This window comes from Jaculus jaculus, chromosome 2 (assembly GCF_020740685.1).
Source record: "Jaculus jaculus isolate mJacJac1 chromosome 2, mJacJac1.mat.Y.cur, whole genome shotgun sequence".
In the NCBI taxonomy this organism is placed as follows: Eukaryota; Metazoa; Chordata; class Mammalia; order Rodentia; family Dipodidae; genus Jaculus; species Jaculus jaculus.
This window is the reverse complement of record NC_059103.1, coordinates 73,182,690-73,202,275: the sequence shown is the minus strand read 5'-3', so window position 1 is coordinate 73,202,275 and position 19,586 is coordinate 73,182,690. Positions and strand designations below refer to the sequence as shown.

At 40.0% G+C, this 19,586-nt stretch overlaps 1 protein-coding gene across 3 annotated transcripts; it reads right to left on the bottom strand.

Moving 5' to 3' along the window:
• Positions 1–1,292: 1,292 nt before the first annotated feature.
• Positions 1,293–18,454, bottom strand: Efcab1 (EF-hand calcium binding domain 1). 3 transcript variants are annotated; one of them, XM_045144258.1, is made up of 7 exons: positions 18,302–18,454; positions 12,148–12,306; positions 10,587–10,691; positions 9,776–9,927; positions 9,365–9,469; positions 7,434–7,517; positions 1,293–1,391 (listed from the first exon to the last, which is right to left on the bottom strand). In XM_045144258.1, exons 1-6 carry the CDS (start codon positions 18,357–18,359, stop codon positions 7,458–7,460), a joined length of 639 nt encoding a protein of 212 aa, XP_045000193.1. In that variant the 5' UTR covers positions 18,360–18,454; the 3' UTR covers positions 1,293–1,391; positions 7,434–7,457. The 3 variants fall into 3 exon arrangements, with proteins under 3 accessions (XP_045000193.1, XP_004665482.1, XP_045000192.1); XM_045144257.1 differs by lacking the exon at positions 1,293–1,391 and adding an exon at positions 6,877–6,895; XM_004665425.2 differs by lacking the exon at positions 1,293–1,391 and having other exon boundaries at positions 6,395–7,517.
• Positions 18,455–19,586: the final 1,132 nt, after the last annotated feature.

Genomic DNA, 19,586 nt, shown 5'->3' with positions numbered 1-19,586 from the left:
ATTCTCTCTCCTGCTGTGCCCTCCTCCACAGCCTTGTGAGGCCAGCCTGCCACTCTCAAGTCAGACACCTGATGCTCTGTGATTGTGTGGCTAAGCAAAGAACAGACAAGTAGTACCTTCCTTACCTCTCCTGCTCACTACTCTCAGAGTGCTATAAAAGAAAATTCATGCATTAAAACTATTTCCTCCACTCAGCTAATGATTTTCTTTTTCCACCTTTTCCTCTCTCCCTCCTTTTCCTCAGTTTTCAATGTAATGGCCATGCTGATTCACTGAACTCAGCTTTAGAAGGCATGGGTAAGGATTCTTTTTGCACTTCCTTGGTAACACTGTCTCCAATTTCCAGGGGCAGGAGTACCGTGCATCATGCAGAAATCCAGACATGATGATTCCAGGAATGTGGACTTCAGCATAGAGCCCACCACTTCCAGGTGTGTGATCCCAGGGTTTCCCTGGCTTCCTTCTTCTCTTCTGCATTTGCATAATTAAAATCTAGCACCAAGTAATTAGAAATGCGAAAACTAAAGCTGCCTGATTTTCAAGCAGTCAATCTTAAACTATCCAAGTTAAAACTACATCATGAATACCACAGTACAAACTTGTTTCATTGTTATTCACATAATTTGGATGCAAGTTCATGTTTACTCAATGGAATTTTAGATTTTTATTTCACACATATCATATATTCTATTGACGTCTCTGAGCTGTTTTAACACTTTAGGGCCAAAGTAGCAAACACATTCAGTCTCTACTCATTCATTTACTTATTTATTTAGTGTGGTGGTAGGGTTTGAATCCAAAACCTCCCACATTCTAGAGATGTACTTTAATGTTGAGCTACAACCCCCCTGAATATTCTAAACCATTTTATTTAGTAGTATGCTAACAATTGTCTCTGAATTAATGGTATTTTGATGATGAGCAAGAAATTCAAAGAAAATCATGAATTTGTTAAATGAAATAAATTAGCACATGTGCCTATAATGAATTTGCAATAAGAAAGACTTGTGCCAGGAGAGGCGATAATTTTAGTAAGTGAGTCCAAGAAGGTAAGATTCATGAAAATTCTGCTGAGAATTATATTGGAGTATTATTCTTGTTTCCTGAGATTCATTTCTTTAAATGAATTGAATTATTAAGTATCTTAGAAATGCCTTTCAACTTCCTTATGCCAGCTAAGAGAGGGCAATGTCACATAGCTAGCACAGACAGTGCCCAGAAGCCAGGGTTTCTTGTTCATGTTGCAGGTTTCCATGTCTCAGCATTACCTATGAGCACCTTGGAGACACAGGTATACTCTCAATTTGGTTACTCAGGACTCATCTATAATGATCCTTGCTTTTTATCAGACTTCATGGTTTACAAACTGCTGTAATTTTCTTACAGGAACCCTGAGAGTTCAAGGAAGAAAGAGTAGATATTAGCCTCATTTACAGAAAGATAATTTGTGGGCAAATTAACAACCTACAAGTAGATGATCCTGTAGCCTGCTTTGCTTGGGACAAACACCAATGATACTGTCTTCTCACACTCAACGTCATCATCCCAATTTGAATGATAAAAACTATGATACCCACCAATCTATAAATTGTTTTTCACTTATCAATGCATGTGGTCTATGCAACACCATATGGCCTTTATGACAATAGGGAGTCTTGACTAGATGGTTAATGGCCTACAGGTAAGAATCTGGCAAATGCAAGCTATACTAAGTGCCACATACACATCCTGAGCATCACACTGGCATCTAGAAAATACCATGCCATAATTCCTTGTTTCCCAGTTATCCTCGTGACCTCTTGGGATTGGCATCTTCTTCAGAGAGAATACCTTCTGCCACTATCTGAGATTGGCCCCAAAGCCACATTCCTGTGCTCCAATTAAGAAGTTCAGTTTGTTACTCTTGTCACAGGCCAGCAGTGGTCTCAGCCTCTCTTTCTTCTCTGTGGTGTGTTGACTGACCTTGGAGCTGCTGAGGCCTGTCTACCACTGAATGGGATTCATAACATCTGGAAGTTTTCTAAAGCATGGACCTGGTATAGCATGTAGGTTCCTGAGAGGAAATCCCATGGTATACTGAGATAAGAAAAGTGGATGGGGAGAAGTGGTGGGGGCATCATACTACATATACATTTTACAGCAATCACCATCCTTCAAGCCCATCTGAAGACTCTTCAGGAAGCTGGCATATATACTTCCCCATGGTTCAGGTACATGATGCTAGAGGAACAATTGTTGCTGTAGACAAAACTTCACTGTTACCATCAGATAAGGTCTCAGCCTTGCCTTTGCTCTGTGCCAGTTTGGAACACATAGCAAATTTCTTGGTTATCTTAAGCCTACTTTCTTAAATCTAGAATGAAAATACTAAATATTGTCAATGTTTAACCTGCTACTTGTGAGGAATTAATGACATAGTGAATGTGAAGTAGTTAGCACAGAAGTCTTGGCTGGATTAATTTACTTTATATAATGAATTGTTGATGGTTCTGTCCCATCTTCTAACTCAGGCATATTTCTTCCAAGGTATTCACTAAGGGAAACTAGCCTAAATGGCTTTAGTATTCTAGGTTGCTCTGTGCTTTTAATATAATGGCTCCTCCTAGAAGGTCCTGACTCATTCTACAAATATTACTGTCGTAGGAGTACTGTATTCTTAAGGGCTTTTTTTTTTTTTTCAGCCTCAGTGTGGTATGGTCATGGGTTGCAGTGTCCTTGCTCAGGCCACAACTTTGTCCCAAGCCTGGGAGATGTGGGCCAAGGATGGAAAGCTCTCAGCTGAAGGGAAAAACAGCCTGTATTTCACCCAGTTTACTCAAATGCTCTGTAAGCTGACTAGGCCTCACCCCAGGGAGCTTTCTGTGAACCTACCTAAGGTCACATAATAGGGGCAGTGTGGAGCTGAGTAGGCAGGAGGGAAGCAAAAATAAACAAGAGGATGTGTGTCTTAGGGGTAGAAATATTTTCTTTGACACACGAGGTGGGAGGCAAGAGGTACACAGAAAGCCACAAATTACCAAGGACAGAGCTGCAAGAAGTTAACTGCTGCCCAAGGGTAATGTCACACTGATGAAGATATTTCAAATGTAGAGGATTCCTCACAGTTAGAATCCTTTCCTTTTCTACTCTCCTGTGGATCCAAGTAAGTTTCGCTGAGGCAGATCTTATGCAAATGGTGCTTTGGTTTGATATACATTTGGGTTGGTAAATGAATGATAATGTAGACTGGGAAATACTTCCCTTGACCACCTACTTCATTCTAACAAGGAGGGCAACATGTCACCAGAAGTCACTGCCAGCCCACCTCACCGTTTTCTAAATAAACTGTTAATCAAACCTCTCTATCTTTTATAGTCTCTCTCTGTTTGTAATGTGATTTCAAACCCTCTACTGACCACACTTGGTGGGAAGTTACCATTAGCTCTGGCAAGAACTGGGGCTTGATTTATGAGGAAACAGGACCCCACTTAGACTAGGTGCAGGATCTGGAAATATGGAGGAACCTAAGAGCAGTTCAGAAGAACTTTGTCTAGAAGCATGTTTTGGTGTTTAATCTTAATTCTTCATATTAAATATCTTTAGTTTAAACTTATACACCTGTGTGTTGGGAGAAGAGGAGCTGTTATCATGAACCAGTGACAGGTGATGACATGGCCAGTGAGTGGTTTGAAATTGTCATTACACAAGAGAGGAGGAGAGGCCCAAGGCAACTGATTTAGACCACACTAACCCTCAGTAACCTTCATGGTATTGCCCAGAGTGGGAGCTTAGTGCATGTTTTAGATGATTTTATGGTGTGAGCAATTGCAGACCTGCTTTCTTGCAAGTGTAGTCTTGTACACAGAGACACATGTGGGTTAAGAATGCAGGACTACCAGTTTTCGGTGATGGTTTTCAAATCCTGTAGGTAACAAAAAAAGTACTTGATTGTTTCCCAAACAGAATCTCTCTGTTGCAGGATGATGTGTGCCTCCCTAGAGGGGCCCAGGGTGGCTTTTTCTGGTCCTAGATAGCAGAGAGGAGGAGAGGAAGCCAAGGCTCCGAGGAGCCTGTGGGAGGAATGTTTGCCCAACCTGTCCATTTGTAATTGTTCATCCATAGGCCCAACTCAGACCCCGCAGGGCGGGCAGGTTTGGGCTCTAGGTTGGATGAACTTTGGTATAAGTCAGGCCATGGTGAATAGAAGACTGAGCCAGATGGGAGAGAGCTGGTCTTCCAGTACATTCTATGTGCTTGGATAGGTCTGATACAAAGTGAGAATGATTTTTTTGTGTGTATGTGTTAAAATCATTTATGAGTTGCCACAAGAGTGAACTTAAGAGAATCTAACAACCTAGCTATGATAAGAGATGTCATGCTTTGAGCACATGGAGCAGGGGGGGTATATTTTACATACATTGAAAAGCTCTAGGGCAAAGCTATGTTTCCCCCAAAGTCACAGGCCAGTGTCATATAAATGTATGGTGAGATAATTTAGGGACTTTTGGGGGGGTATTATTGTTAACCTTTTAAAAATTGAAATAATATTAAATAATGAAGGGAAATACATGGAATTTAATGTGCAATTGGTCTTTAATAAAGTTTATGTGCAAATGTCTGTCTCTATGAGAAAACAGTCACATCTGTGAGAGTGCATGGCATTGGTGAGGAGGTGGAGGGCTACTCCCTGCACGTGAAGGCACTGGTGGTCTCATGGTGTGTGGCTTGACTTGGAGGTGATATGTAGCAGTGCTGGAATCACAGAATCGTGTAAGGCCTCAACCCAACAATTCCATGCTCCAAATTTACCCTAAGAAAGCTGCTGGTGATGTAAGTGCCAAGATGAGCTTATAGGGATGTTTGCTTCAGAATTCATTAAACTAAAGAAACATTGGAATGACTGATGTGTTCACATAAGGCAATGGTCTAACATAGCCTTTGGCACTGGATTATTAGACAGCCTTGGCAAGGCGGGCTGCAAACCCAGTATCCTGATTGTTGCAAACAGCAACTACATGCGCAGATGTATTTTAATGTGCTCATCTGCAATTCTACAGATAGGTAATACATTCTGCAAATTACAGATGGGGTTGCTTAGAAATTCCTTTGAATGTTGGAAAGGATCCACCAGAATATTAACCATTATTTTACTTTTTTAGTTTATGAAGCTTCTGGCATTTTTTCGGTGAACCTCAATTACTTTGCAATAAAAATCATTAAAATTAAGGTGAGGAAGTAGAATCAGCAAGCTGATGATCAAGCACCAATTCAGCAATGACTCATCAACAAAAGTGGCTCTGGGAGAGCTCACAGGAAACCGAAGAAGCTGCAGCCACCTATTCAGACACAAAAGCTAACAGTGGCTGCACAGTGGTGGCTGCATCCCAAGTGCATTCCTCCATCTCCCAGCTAGATACACAGCCCGGTGATGGGATCCCTTTGCCATCCCCTCCTTGTGGAAGAAAAGGACCTCATAGCCCTTGTGCTTTTGGTGACTGTGGACTTTGGACTCCACAGTCCCCACCAACAGTGACCTCAGCTGATGGGTTGCACAAGTTATTGTGCAAACCTGAAGATGGTACAGCTACAGCTGTATGTGGGCCCAGACCCACTCCAAGGATGCCATCAAAAACTGAGCAAAGGACCTGACCACGTAACTTTTAAATAAATGCCCAACAGGTATATAACAAGTTTTCAATGCCACTAACCAAGGCACAAATAGATATCATCTCACTCCAATTAGGATAGCTATTATAAAAATATTACTACATGCTGGCAAAGCTAAGTATAAAGAATCCATAAACATCATTGGTGGGAAAGCAAGTTAATATAGCCAATGTGTAAAAGAATGGAACAAACTGAAAACAGAACCTACCATATAACATAGCAGTGAGATGTGCCTTACATGGAATCAAACAAATTCTGCAGAATCTCATTTCTCTAAAGCATTGTTGCATGATGGGCATCAGTGTCTGAGGAGAGGGCTGGGAGATATTAGTTGAGCCATTCAAAGTTCTAACTGTTCAACATGAGTAAGCCCTAAGAATGTCAATGAAGCCACAGTTCTTAGGGTCTTGACACTGGCTATGAGTGGCAGACTACATTCAGAGAGATGATATGTGATGATGAATATGTTAGCCTAATAGTGACAATTATTTCCATATATGTGAAATTGTACACTTTAAATATATAATTTTAGTCAGTTATCTTCCAGTAAAGATGAAAATATAAAAACATTGCATGTTCCATTATTTATACTGTTACAGACAGAATAATTGTGTCAGAGCCTATCTATTTCAGAAAAGTTTATTTCACAGAATTGCTGTACCATTTATTAGTCATAGTTGATTTTTTTATATAATATAATCATTGCTTGCACTAAATAATGCATATAAAGAAAAAAGATATAGTCTCCCAAGTGGTCTCCGAGCATGTATACATAAGGAAGAAGCTTTGTGTCAGAACTCTCTCTGCTGACGATGTGTTACTAAGGGGCAGAAGGTGGCTCACAGACTGCAGACCTGTCTTTCTCATACTCCACCATGTATCTATAAGCACATGTTAGGCTCTGGAAGTCCCAGCTGGTGGGCACAGTTAGGATACCATATGATATGATTCTTAATAAGGAGTACATGTTGAGTCAATGATACTGTAGTGCATCCAGTGGAGGCAAGGAGGTCTGGAGCAAGGTAAGAGGGGAGTGACACTGGGTGCCAAAGCTGAAGAGGCTTGATATCTGACTGCTGTGCAGAAGCCAACTTCTTGAGATCAGCTGATAGCTGGGCTTCTGTGCCCATTAAGCACAAGACACAGAACAGGACCTCTGCTCACTGAGAGGGCTGATGCATGCTGTGGTATTTTCAGGGTTCAATCCACTCCACAGTATTCCTTAAGGGCCCACAGTATGCAGAGGATGCTATGGCAGGAATAAGAGTTTTTGCAAGCAGGTATGGTTGGTAAGGAAAAGTCTCACATAACAGAAGAAAGCATATTAAAATCAACTTCATGTTGATTTCATCTTTCCATACCTCCCTGCTATTGCAATGCTTTTTCCCAGGGTTACTATTCTTTTGGTGTCATTTTCATTATTTTTTCACTACAAAGGGAACTCAGCAATTTCAATTATTTTTTTTCAATGTATACCCAAACTATTTCTCACGTAAAAGCTACTTGTATTCATAATTGACTATGCAGTTTGTCATTTGATTAAGCTGGAGGTTCTGGGACAGGTGGGTGCTTAAACGCCTAGTCCGTGAGATGAAACCCCTCTAGCAATGTGAAAGCCTTTTGCCAAACTATCATATGTGAGGAACTGTGTTCTTCCCCACAAGTTTTACTTGTACTCTGCCCAGTAACGTGTGTAAGTGAACTCTAACCCCAAGTCACACAATTTGACATTGTCTTTCTGAGCTAAATAGAAGAAATAAACTATGTATATCTCCTTTTGTACTCACTGGAAACAATACACATTTAGGAATTCACATATCATTGAGATCATGTGGCTCTTTGAATACTTGGGCTTCAAATTCCATCTGGCTCTGTAAAATAAAAGTGTTCCATTCAGTACAGACTTCCAAAAGTAAGAGAACAAAGCAAAACACTCCAGATCTCTAATGTCTGGGAAGATAGGGCCACAGAAGTGAGTACCAAGAACCTTTAGTCTCTGTGTGGATTTGCCTCATAGGTCGACTAAGTCCTCATGATATCTCAAGTATAATACTCAGTCCTGGGACCACAAAGACAAATAGGACTCTGTGGCCAGCTCAAACGTAGTAAAGAGCAGAAATAGGAGTATAAGCCAGGGTGTGAGGTCTACAGTGGGTCAACACTTGTGGAGTCTGTGCAACCAGAAGGAATCAGGAGCAGCCAGACCGTGGGGTTCAAGCAGTGTCTTCCTAGAGAGCAGAATGCTGGCTGAGAGCCATGGGTGAGAGAAGGGTAGGGATTAGCAAGACAAGGACCCATGAATATCCATAGCATTTGTTGACAAGGAAGTAGGGTGACCTTAGCAACTACTGACCATCTTGCTGATCTCTGGATCATTCTCTCAAGACACTTGGTCTTATGGCTGTGGAACCTAAAGTTCCTTTCCTTCATTTTGTGTTTAAAATTGAAAGTTTAAATCCTTTAACATGCAAACAGGAAAGTTTTGCTAACCAGGTTGCATATTGCTGGATGTGAGCAAAGGTGGGGCACGGAGGCGTTTTTATTTTCAAATCAGTGAATGTGGTAGGGAAAAGGCAGCAGGGGAGCCAGTGGTGGGAGTAAGAAATCTGAGAATTCAAGCTGGGGTTAGATAATGGTACAAACAGTTGTGATAGAAGAGCTATATTCCAACTGTATTCCCGGAGGTGTCAAAGATGGCTCCCAGGTTTCTGAACAGCTGTGGAAACTGGACACTGCTCAATGATGCAGGGAAGTTAGGAGAAGGGTAGGTTTTGAATGAAACCAGGAATTTGCTGAGGACATTTAAGTGGACACTAGAATAAGCAGCTAGAGATACAAAACACAACATGAGGGGTGGGCTGTCAGCAACTCTCATATTATCTTCCATAAAATCTCCAATGTCTTCTTACCTTCAAGACAGACCCAAGATATACACTACATGGTCATTCTGACCAGCTCCTCCTCTCCAGCCAAGTACAAACCTGCTTCTCTTCTAAGACACACTTGTTTGTATTTCTCTTCCCTATTCTTCTCTCCCTTCTCCCTTCTTGGCACATATGACATTCCATTGGCTAAGATTATTCTCCCCCATTTTTATGTGTCTACTTGGTGTTTTGAAACCCAAGTGTTTTGTTTTTTTTAAATAAGCCTTCTTTGTCTCCTCTACTATTCCCCAATAGTTCCACACATACTATGTGGATGCCCCTTCCACCTATCATCATACACTACTCTTGTCTTTGTGGATGTTGGCCTGAGTACCCGGGCATTCCACAAATTAGTGAATGAACTATGACAAAACTGTCTAAATCCTATGAGCCCATTTTCTAGTCTATGACCTTGGTGATATGGATATCATGCTTATGACATTGCCTGGCACACATGAGGCAACTCATTAAATATTATACTACTACTTATCACACTGTTGTGCAATGATTTTCATGTTGGCTTTTGCCCTTGAGTGAAGCCACTGAGCCTTTCATCTGTGCTACTAGGTGCACATTAAAGTGCATTAATTGTTTCTCATATGAATGAGTGAATTTATGAATGGAAAATATAGTGCTTATTGCCATAAGGCAGATTGATGGTTCTTCTTCAGAGGATTTTCTATGTTTAGAAGCTGCTCAGTGAATGTGATTCCTCCAGCCCACTATGCACTGACTCGGGAAGGTCTGAATTGGGTTATATTTTGGAAATAGTTAGGCAAAATTAATATTTTTACCTTTGGATCAGGTAAACATGGCCCAAAGGCCTCCAGAAGCAGGGTCTCTTCTCTCACAGCCTTCTCGTAGTCTGTAAAAGACAGCTTCCCATCATGGTCTTGGTCCTGTGGATGATTGTGTATTAGTTAACATCTAACACACTGGCTTCAAGTATACTCTTTTCATAGTAAGGTATTAATATAAGAAAAGAAAAATTGAGAGACTTTGTTGGGAATTAAAAAAAATATTTTCTGTGTGTGTATGGGTGGTGGATATGGAACCCAGGGCTTTATACATACTAGCCACACACTCATCCACCGAGCTACACCCATAGCCCCAAATAGCTTTTACATTATCATAATGAGAATAAATTGTTGTCTTAGCTAAACAGGAAGTTGAAAAATATCACAACTTGAATTCATATTTATTACCATTTTCTTAAGTGTTATTTCAACCAAGTCTTTAATTCCTTCATCAGGGTCTTCCTCAGAGGGCTGTTTGAGAAGGCTGTTCTTCAACATATGGAACATTTCCTCCTTCGAAATGAAGCCATCACCATTCAAATCAAACACTTCAAAGCAATCTTTGAAAACAACAAATTATGGATTTGATACTATCACTAAGGTAACATTTTCCCCGAATGAGTTTTCAGGGCAAAGGTTCACCTTGCGATGCTTTATCAGTGCTGTGAGTCTTGGTGCAAGCTGACGTGCATGAAAATGTCCGTGTAGAGGATGGGGATGGATCCAACCATCCCGACATGTTTCTTTACCCAGCTACAGAAAAGTAAACTCACTGGGACATTTTTGTCTTGAAACATGAAAAACTGAAACATGGCACTTAAATAGAGTTCATTCAAACTAGTTAATTACTTAAGAATCAGAACATCTGAATCACTGTTTGTTGGCTTAATGGTTGCAATTCAGTCTACATAAAATACCTACTACATCAATGTATTGGGCCTAATTAGAATGTGCAATAATTCCTGCTGTCTTCCTTGGCATGATTCATTCCTTAGGATTGCTTAATTTTCCTTTTCATTAATTTTCTTTCATCCCTTATTGACTTAAATTCGTTCTATAAAAAAGGCCAATGAAGATTCAAGCCAGCTTTTAATGGGGAATAAGACCAATTAATGGAAAATGACCAGGATTCACTGTTGGCTGGTTGGAGGACAGTAATTTAAATGCTCAGCTATAGAAATCATAATGTACAAGGCAATAGGATAACCTGCACACTTACATTTCATTTTTTCTTCTAAAGATCCACGAAGAAACAGTGATAGTCCATGAATCCACTCTGACACATTCACACAGCCATCATTGTCTTTATCAAAACCTCTGAATACTAAAAAGAAATATAATGTAATATTTGTGCAGCATTTTAACCCTCACAATGCTTTGAGCTTGATACAGCTCCCTTTAAAAATTAAGCAGGGCATGGTAGTGTATGCCTTTAATCCCAGCACTTGGGAGGCAGAGGTAAGAGGATCACTGAGAGTTCAAGATCACCCTGAGACTACATACTGAATTCCAAGTCAGCCTGGGGTAGAGTGAGATCCTACCTCAAAAAAAAAAAAAAAAAAGAAAGAAAGAAAGAAAAAAGAAAATTCAGAGAAAATTTCAAGGTCTCATGGCCCACATCCTCATTAGGCAAGAAAGGAAACTGAGGCATGATAATATAAGTAAACTTTTTAAGTGACATACTCAATTTTCTATTTATTTTGTGAGAAAAAAGAATATTCTGAGTATCAAAATGAATGGATTAATAAGATATTGCTATGTTAAATATCCTAATCATATTAAATATGTTAAACATATTAATATAAATACATATATATAATTTTATTAGTTATGTTATTATGTTATAGTTTATTAGTTGTGTACATAGTGTGTATACAGCCATAATGGTACCATTGTTAGCCTCCTCCCTCCTTTTCCTTGGTCTCCCCTCTCCAAAGAGACTCTCCTAATTGGGGAATGTGGGTCATGAATTCTGTGGCTAGCCATGGGGAGGAGGCAATGTCTCTGTGCATAATGTCCCAACATGTGGCTCAAACAATCTTTCCACCCACCTCTTCTGTGAACTCCCCAGAGCCATGTTGGGTTCATTTTAGATCTACTTCAGTGATAAGGTCTTGGTTTGGTAGGAGTTGAGTGTTCTCTGTATCTATCTCCTTCACCCTTGTGCTGGTACCAGGTTCATCAAGAAAGCAGCACTCTTGATCATTTCCCCAATTATTTTTATATTTTGCTACTCAAGACAAGTAATATTGTTTCATGTGGTAAATACACCTCAATTTTTATTAGTCTATTTTCTAGGATGTAGGAAATTTAAATGTCCTTTAAGTATTTTTATTTTTATTTATTTATTTGAGAGAGAAAGAGAGAGAGAGACAGAGAATGGGCTCACTAGGGCCTCCAGCTGCTGCTAACAAACTCCAGACTCATGTGCCACCTTGTGCATCTGGCTTATGTGGGTCCTTTAGCTTTATAAGCAAGTGCCTTAATCACTAAGCAATCTCCCCAGCCTCTAAATGTCTTTTAAATACTATTCTATTTATCATGTTTTCTAAGTAGAAATAGATATAATTGGGCTTTTCATATAAAGGGAAACCTAGCTATTCAATGTGACTTTGTTCCCTTTCTAGATGCACAAAATATCTTTGGGAGATTTAAATTTTACATTGAAGCAAAATTGTGAGTATAGAATATGTTCTCTCCTAAGGGTATGACCAAATTCCAAAGTGTTTTTTTCCAACTATGTCTTGATTATGCCAGTTTGAATCATGTATATCTCTTACCTCTGTCCATAATCATGTCATCTGTCATCCCAAATGTCATGTGCAGGATGTTCCGAAATGCATTACGATCTAGTCCAGTGACTGACCCTGGACGCTCTGCTGACTTACCCACCAAGGTATAGAAAAGCTTTATAAGACAGTTCACTTCAAACTTATTAACTGTAAAAGAACAAAACTGACATTCAGTTTTCTAACTTAAATTTTGCATTAATGAGTTTACATATACAACATCAAGGACATCATATACATAGTCCCTCCAACTTTCTGCTATTTTGATTCACAGCCCTTGAATTAATGGAAGATGGTGCCAGTGCTACCTTACCTGATTATACAAAGGTACATTGTTCCTAACCTGCAGTCAAATAGATGTAAGCTCAAACATACTTAGGAAGAAGAGATTAGCGAGGTGACCTGAATGATGACTGTGGTGTCAGATTCTAAACTTTACAAGGCTGCCAGAGAGTTGATGCAAAATGAGAATGGCAATGTTTAATACTAGCAATGTTTCCTATATATTACATTTTATATATACATTTCCTATATACATTTGGATTATAGGTGTTCATAAAATTTAAAAATCAATTCTTCCATGGAAATAGATACCAGGTTCCTAAAATCTATGTAATAATTTCCATTTCATTTAGCCTTAGTGAATTCATAAGTCAGTTTTTGAAATCAAAATCACTCATTTTTCTAATAAAGAAGCTTTAAGTGTATTCTAGCACTAAACATAGGTCCTCTTAAAACATGTGTAAATTAACAAGCAACCATTCAGTAATATGTTGGAGGAAGGAAATTTTTATGTAAAACATATATACATATATGAATGTATGTATATATATGTATCTGCCAGTATTCATAATTGCATAATGGTGGTGTTTATAACTCCTGAGTTAATTATCTATGTTACAACTGCCATTTGAGTTATGTAGGTAGAAGGGTTATTATTGTCTGGCATTAAGAACACAAGTGAATCTAGGTGTGAAATATGAGTAGAAGATGGGTACATTTTAGAACCAGACAGAATTATAGTTGAATACTTAAAAAAAATCAGGGCAAATCCTATGTACGTGTATGAAAAGACATATGTTTGTGTGTGTGTGTGTGTGTGTGTGTGTGTGTGTGTGTGTGTATGTGTGAGAAGACATACCTACAGGTCAGGACAGGTGTGATTTATGGTTGTAGAACCACTTTGTAAACAAAACATTAAAAAATCTTAGAAAAATAAAAGTTTAGTAAATAAATAGGAGAAAAGAACACGACAGTTAAGGTTTTTAAAATAAGCTGTTAATTATTGTGAAAATAATATAACATTTGCTCAACATATTAAACACAGAACATGTGATTTAGGAATTCTACTTCTGAATATACCCATGAGAACCGAAGGCAAGAGCTCAGTCAGATAATTGTGTGCCAATATTCATAGAGGCATTATTCACAAGAGCTAAAAGGTAGGGGCAACCTAAGCGTTCAGTGGTTGACAAATTGGCCAAACAAAATGTGATACAATATGATTGTAATCAGCCTTGAAAAGACTGCTAAAAGACACCTGAACATTTGTGGACATAAAAGTACCTGAAAAATCTAGAAAGAAAAGTGTGACCACATCATGCTAAAGCGAGACACTAGCCCCTTCCCTTCCACTATCAGACCTTTCATTCACCTGCAAAATCATGGTTTTGATGGGTTTTTTAGGAATCAGAGCTTAAAGTTGTTTTCCAAAGAAAAGATATAACAGGCTCCCACTGTACAACTGTCAAAGGACTGGGCCCAGGGAGGAAAAACACTGTCAGGCCTGGCATGGGCAGGAATCTGATATCCAGCACCCTATAAAACCTGAGACTCTTTTCTCTTTCAAAAGAGGGTGCTCTTGCTGAAAATCCCAGCACTTGGGAGGCAGAGGTAGGAGGATCGCCGAGAGTTCAAGGCCACCCTGAGACTACAGAGTTAATTCCAGGTCAGCCTGGACCAGAGTGAGACCCTACCTCGAAAAAACAAAAAAAAAAGTGGGTGCTCTTAAAAGACACCATATTTCTCTCTCCTGGAATTGAATAAAAATCTCTCTCTGAGAACAGAGACAATGGAGGCAACCTAGGGCCCCTTCTTCTCTGTCTCACAACTAAACATACAAATGCTATAGTCTTTGTCTCAGAGCTTTGTATAAAGCATAAGATATTCAGGCATGGTAGAAGAGAAATTGCACTCCCCCCACTATTTGACCAAAGTGTAAATAAATCCCTTTTCACTTACCAATTTCAAATAAACACCTATAACCACTGAGCAATCTTCCCAGTTCACTTACCAAGTTCTACTTGCTAATTTCTTTTGATATACAGGGAAATTGAAGCAGCAAGTTTAAGGCCCTAAGTGGCTGTTAACAAAAAGACAAATACATAATTCCTCTTACATGGTATACTCTGCTTAAATTCACAGTGACAGGAAAAAAATGCTGGTTGCCATTGAATGCAGGAAGGAGAAAGGGAAACTCATGTTTAACTGGTATGGGGTTTTGCTTGGGAAAGATGAAACCATTCTGGAAATGGAAGATGGTAATGGCTGCACAACAGTGTAAATATAGAGTCCCCTCCCATCTGAAATTTTACTTGCCAAGGATTCAAAATTCCAGAACACAATTCATAAGTTTAATGTAACTTTTATGGTAGCATATTGTTATAGTTATGCTGTTTGTCATTGCTTCTAATCTTTCACTTTGTCTAACATATAAATTAAGCTTTCTGGTAAGTATATCTGTACAGGAAAAAAACAAGGAATATACAGGACTCAGTACTATCTATAATGGCAGGCATCTGATGGAGGTCTTGAAATGATTCCTTGCAGATGAGTGATGATTTCTGTGTTTAATGCCATGGAATTATACATTTAAAACAGTTAGAGTGTTAAATTTAATAATACATATAACACACACATATAAAGACAAGATACTGTTAGTGGTTGGGGATGAAGGACCTACATGTAAAAGAACACACTGTTCATGAATATGAAATGGTGGCTGAAGGATGTTGATAAACTATTTCCTATTTCAACTGGAATAGAAATCAAACAGAAGGTTACTTCTTGACCCAAGAGATCACACGTTATCTATGCTAAACCTTTCTTCCTGAAATATTCAATGTTGAGAGATCAATATTACATGAAATCATGGGAAATCCAAGAATGGTGTTTCATCTTTATAGAATGCTCTACATGTTTCCTCAGGTCATGTCTGTAGATGGTGGATTAACAAGGTGCTCACTTAACACCTTTCTTCTGTGGTTGGCCAAAATGTATCCATTGTATTATAGTCTAGCAATGAAGTGATTTTAGGCAAAGTCCTTTGCTTAAGGAAACTTAAAATTATCATAATGTTCATACAATTATTTCTTTGGAATGTAGTACCATTTGCTTTTCACTAGTAATTGTCAAATATTTTAGGATTCACATTAAAAGTTTTTGTGTAAGAATGAAAATTAAAAGAGTTGATATTTTTCCAGACATCTTTCACTTATTTGAAATATACACTTGTCAGGCCTGGGATGTACATCAGTGATATAGTGCTTGCCTAACATTCACAAGGTCCTGAGTTTCCTCTGCAGGTCCAAAAGCAAACAAACAAGACCCTTCCCCGCCAAAAAACACTTATCTTTCAATTGTTCACCAGATATTTGTTTGCTATGCATTGCAAACTTACTGAACAGACTAAATCAAAACCAGTATTGTATATACCAGTTACTGCATTATTTAAATATTTGCCAAAATGCTTATAGATATTTTAGGAATAACTGATTTTTCCTAGAAATTAAAATGTTTTAAGAAAAACAAATGAATAAAATCTCCATCAAATTATAATAGACATCATGACACCTTAAATTACAAAATACCCTTTTTTAGAATTTTAAGAGGTTTATCTATTTCTAGCACAGCCTCACTTTACTCATTACCTCAGATACTCATGGTGATGGGGAGGCACTTGGCCTACATTCAAGCTTGAGTCCTCCTTCTCCCTGGTACAGTGGAGATGGTTTGAGGATGTCTCCTCAAGTGATCAGAAGCTTTTGATTCACCACACAACTTTTAAATATGCACACTGGATAATATCTTCCTCATAAGAACCATATCCATTACTTCCTAGCTGGAGGACAGTTTTGCTCTTCAGTCCTAAAGGTGACCTGTGGAGGTGGGCAACTGTCTTTTCAGAGTGGGTATTTTTGAAATTTTTATTTATTTGAGAGAGAAAGAGGGAGAGAGAGATAGAAAATGAGAATGAGTGGGCACAACAGGGCATCCAGTCACTGCAAAGGAACTCCACACATATGAGCCACCTTGTGCATCTGGCTTACATGAGTCCTGAGGAATTGGACCTGGGTCCTTAGGCTTTGCAGGCAAGTACCTTAACTGCTAAACTATGTCTCTAGACCCAGAGTGGACTTTTTTTTTAATAATTTTTATTTATTTATTTATTTATTTGAGAGCGACAGACACAGAGAGAAAGACAGATAGAGGGAGAGAGAGAGAATGGGCGCGCCAGGGCTTCCAGCCTCTGCAAACGAACTCCAGACACGTGGGCCCCCTTGTGCATCTGGCTAACGTGGGACCTGGGGAACCGAGCCTCGAACCGGGGTCCTTAGGCTTCACAGGCAAGCGCTTAACCGCTAAGCCATCTCTCCAGCCCCAGAGTGGACTTTTTTTAAAATAGTTTTTAGTTTTTCAAGGTAGGGTCTCACTCTAGCCCAGGCTGACCTGGAAATTCACTATGTAGTCTCAGGCTGGACTTGATCTCACAGTGATCCTCTTACCTCTGACTCCCAAGTGCTGGGATTAAAGGAATGTACCACCACACCCAGCCAGGGTCGTTATTTTATTTTATTTATTTATTGTTATTTTAAATTTAGTATTTATTTATTTATTGGCTTTTCGAGGTAGGGTCTCACTCTAGCCCAGGCTGACCTGGAATTAATTCACTAAGTAGTCTCAGGCTGGTCTCGAATTCGCAGCGATCCTCCTACCTCTGCCTCCCGAGTGCAGGGATTAAAGGTGTGCGCCACCACACCCAGCCTAGAGTGGGTATTTTTTTAAATTTATTTTTATTTATTTATTTGAGAGAGAGAAAGAGAAAGAGAGAGAGAGAGAGAGAATGGGCACAGTAGGGGGTTCAGCCTCTGCAAACTTCAGACACATGTGCCACCTTGTACATCTGTGTTACATGGGTCTTGGGGAATCAAACCTGGGTCCTTTGGCTTTTGCAGGCAAATGCCTTAACCTCTAAGCCATCTCTCCAGCTCTAGAGTGGGTCTTTTTAATAACCACTCCTGTGTTACCTCACAATCACCTTTACCTTTCAACCTAGCCAGCATCTGAAAAATGGATGGCTAAAGTTGGATAAAGGTTCCTTAACCATGTGTTTGGATTTGCTGAGCAATTTGGCTTCCAAACAAATATCTCTGTTCTGAAACCCACGTTTCTCTACCACTTCAACTTTTCTAAACATAACCAGGAGTTTTCTCTTGGTAAGTTTCCAGAACTAGGACTTCAGCATAAGGTGCATGGTGCACATTGGTTCTGGGACATTCTTAATTTTAAATTTTATGTATTTGCATGTATGCCTACAAGGAACTCCTGCAGCTGCAAAAGAACACCATTTGCTTGAATCACTTTTTCAGGGTGTTTCTGTGTGTGTGTGTGTGTGTGTGTGTGTGTGTGTGTGCGCTTGGTTTATGTGGATGGCTTGGAAATTGTTCAGGCAGATAGGCTTTGCAAGCAAGTGCTTTTAACTTTGGGTCATCTCCCCAGACCATGGTTCTGTGACATTCTTGAACCTGGTTTTTAATCATTTCTTTTCAACCTGTCTGAAGCTAAAGCCATAAATATCCCAGGCCCGCAACTCTCACTTCAATATGTAAAAGTGTCTAAGACTCAAGGGAGCGCATGCTTTGTGCGCAGGGAATGGAGGCAACGCTAGATGCGAGGATGTGTTTGTAGATGCTTGGAATGCCTCCCTAGGAGCTGGCATCCCTGGATAGGGCGGATCGGACGGGATTTTCTACAAGACTTCTCGTTTGGGGAAAGGGTGGATAGATGCAGGTCCCACCTGTACTGGAGGCAGGCACTCTCAGGACATGGGAAAGTGGCCTGCCCCATATATCTCCGGTTTACTTACAATGCTTGCAGTTTTTAGCTAAGGTGTCCGTCAACTTCTGCAGCCTCTTTCGGTTCATGCTGGATGGTCATAGGACTGGCCCTGGAGTCTGGGTGCCTCCTCCGGGAGCGCTGTGCCAGGTCGCTCGTGAGCCCCAGGATGGGGCAGCCTGCTGGTGCTGCAGCTGCCTGGTAACAGAGCAGCCCTAACAGACAGCGTGGCCATGGCAACGGCTCAGCTGACCACGCTTTGGCTCGGGGTGGGGCGGACAGGTACACACAGAGCCGCCGGGCAACGCGGGGTGGGGGGCGGCGAATGCTCCCGGTCAGGGTGTGCGGCTGTACCCCCGCCCAGCACCCCGAAACCCGGGCCTAAGCTCGCTGTCCCTGATGGGAGAGCTCTATCCAGGCACTTGAAAGACTGTGTTCTGATCGCCTAGCTGGAGTTTAATTTTCACTTGTCACGGTCTTTAGGGTTCACAAATCCTTTGACTGCAACACAAATAATCAAAATCAAAACGTATGGAGTGCACGTTGTGTAAATGATGCTTTCGGGGGGCCCGCCGTCTTCAGGAAGATCTGAGGAAATCCCAGGTGCTTCTGAGTAACAAGAGAACTTTCCAGACCCCTTGCTGTGTTGGCTTTGAGCTGGAGTGGGCGGAGCTCCTTGCTCAGGTTGTTAGACTTTGCTTACTGCAGAGAGTCTGTCATTAAATGCCCTAGTGTTGGGTGGTGTTGCTGAGAATAAGAGCAAAGTTGTTTTATTTTCTTCTCCCCACCCTCTGGTATGGAAATAGGTTGCCACTTAAGTGCAGGGAATAGCCCAAGCTTGCTTTTCTGGAAAATATTCCACTGAAATTGATTTGTGCACACTTAAAAAATAGGTTCTGTGTCTTAAATAAAATAACAGTTCTTATATCTGTAGTGTGAGAGGACTTTCTGATTTTAACAGCAGATAACTGTTTTAACTCAGACAGCAATGAGAGAGGCTAGCTCAGTACAAGACCTACAATATTCTCCAGTGCCCACCTGTTTATCTTAGAAGGAGGAATGTCTTGGGAATTCATAGTATTTTAGAGTATACATACTGTCGTTTATTAGACTGAAGGTTAAGAAAAAAAACAACAACCTGCCAACCATGGATAACAGCTCAAACGCAAGTGGTTCCAATGTTGAAGTGACAGTTTTCTTTTGCTTTCATTTATTTGTAGAAAGATTATGATGCTGTCTGAACCAGAACTAAGCAAATTGCCTAAAGATTGCTGAACCAGTAACATAATAGCCACTGTGAGTTTATAACAAGACTC

Bases quoted from the DNA above. Each gene is read 5' to 3' on its own strand.
- Efcab1 (XM_045144258.1), bottom strand. From the start codon at position 18,359: ATGAACCGAAAGAGGCTGCAGAAGTTGACGGACACCTTAGCTAAAAAC. The intron at 9,928-10,586 runs GTAAGTGTGCAG...TTGTTTTCAAAG, and splicing joins TTTAGAAGAAAAAATGAAAT to ATTGCTTTGAAGTGTTTGAT. The intron at 7,518-9,364 runs GTAAAAATATTA...TTTATTTTACAG, and splicing joins CATGTTTACCTGATCCAAAG to AGCCAGATGGAATTTGAAGC.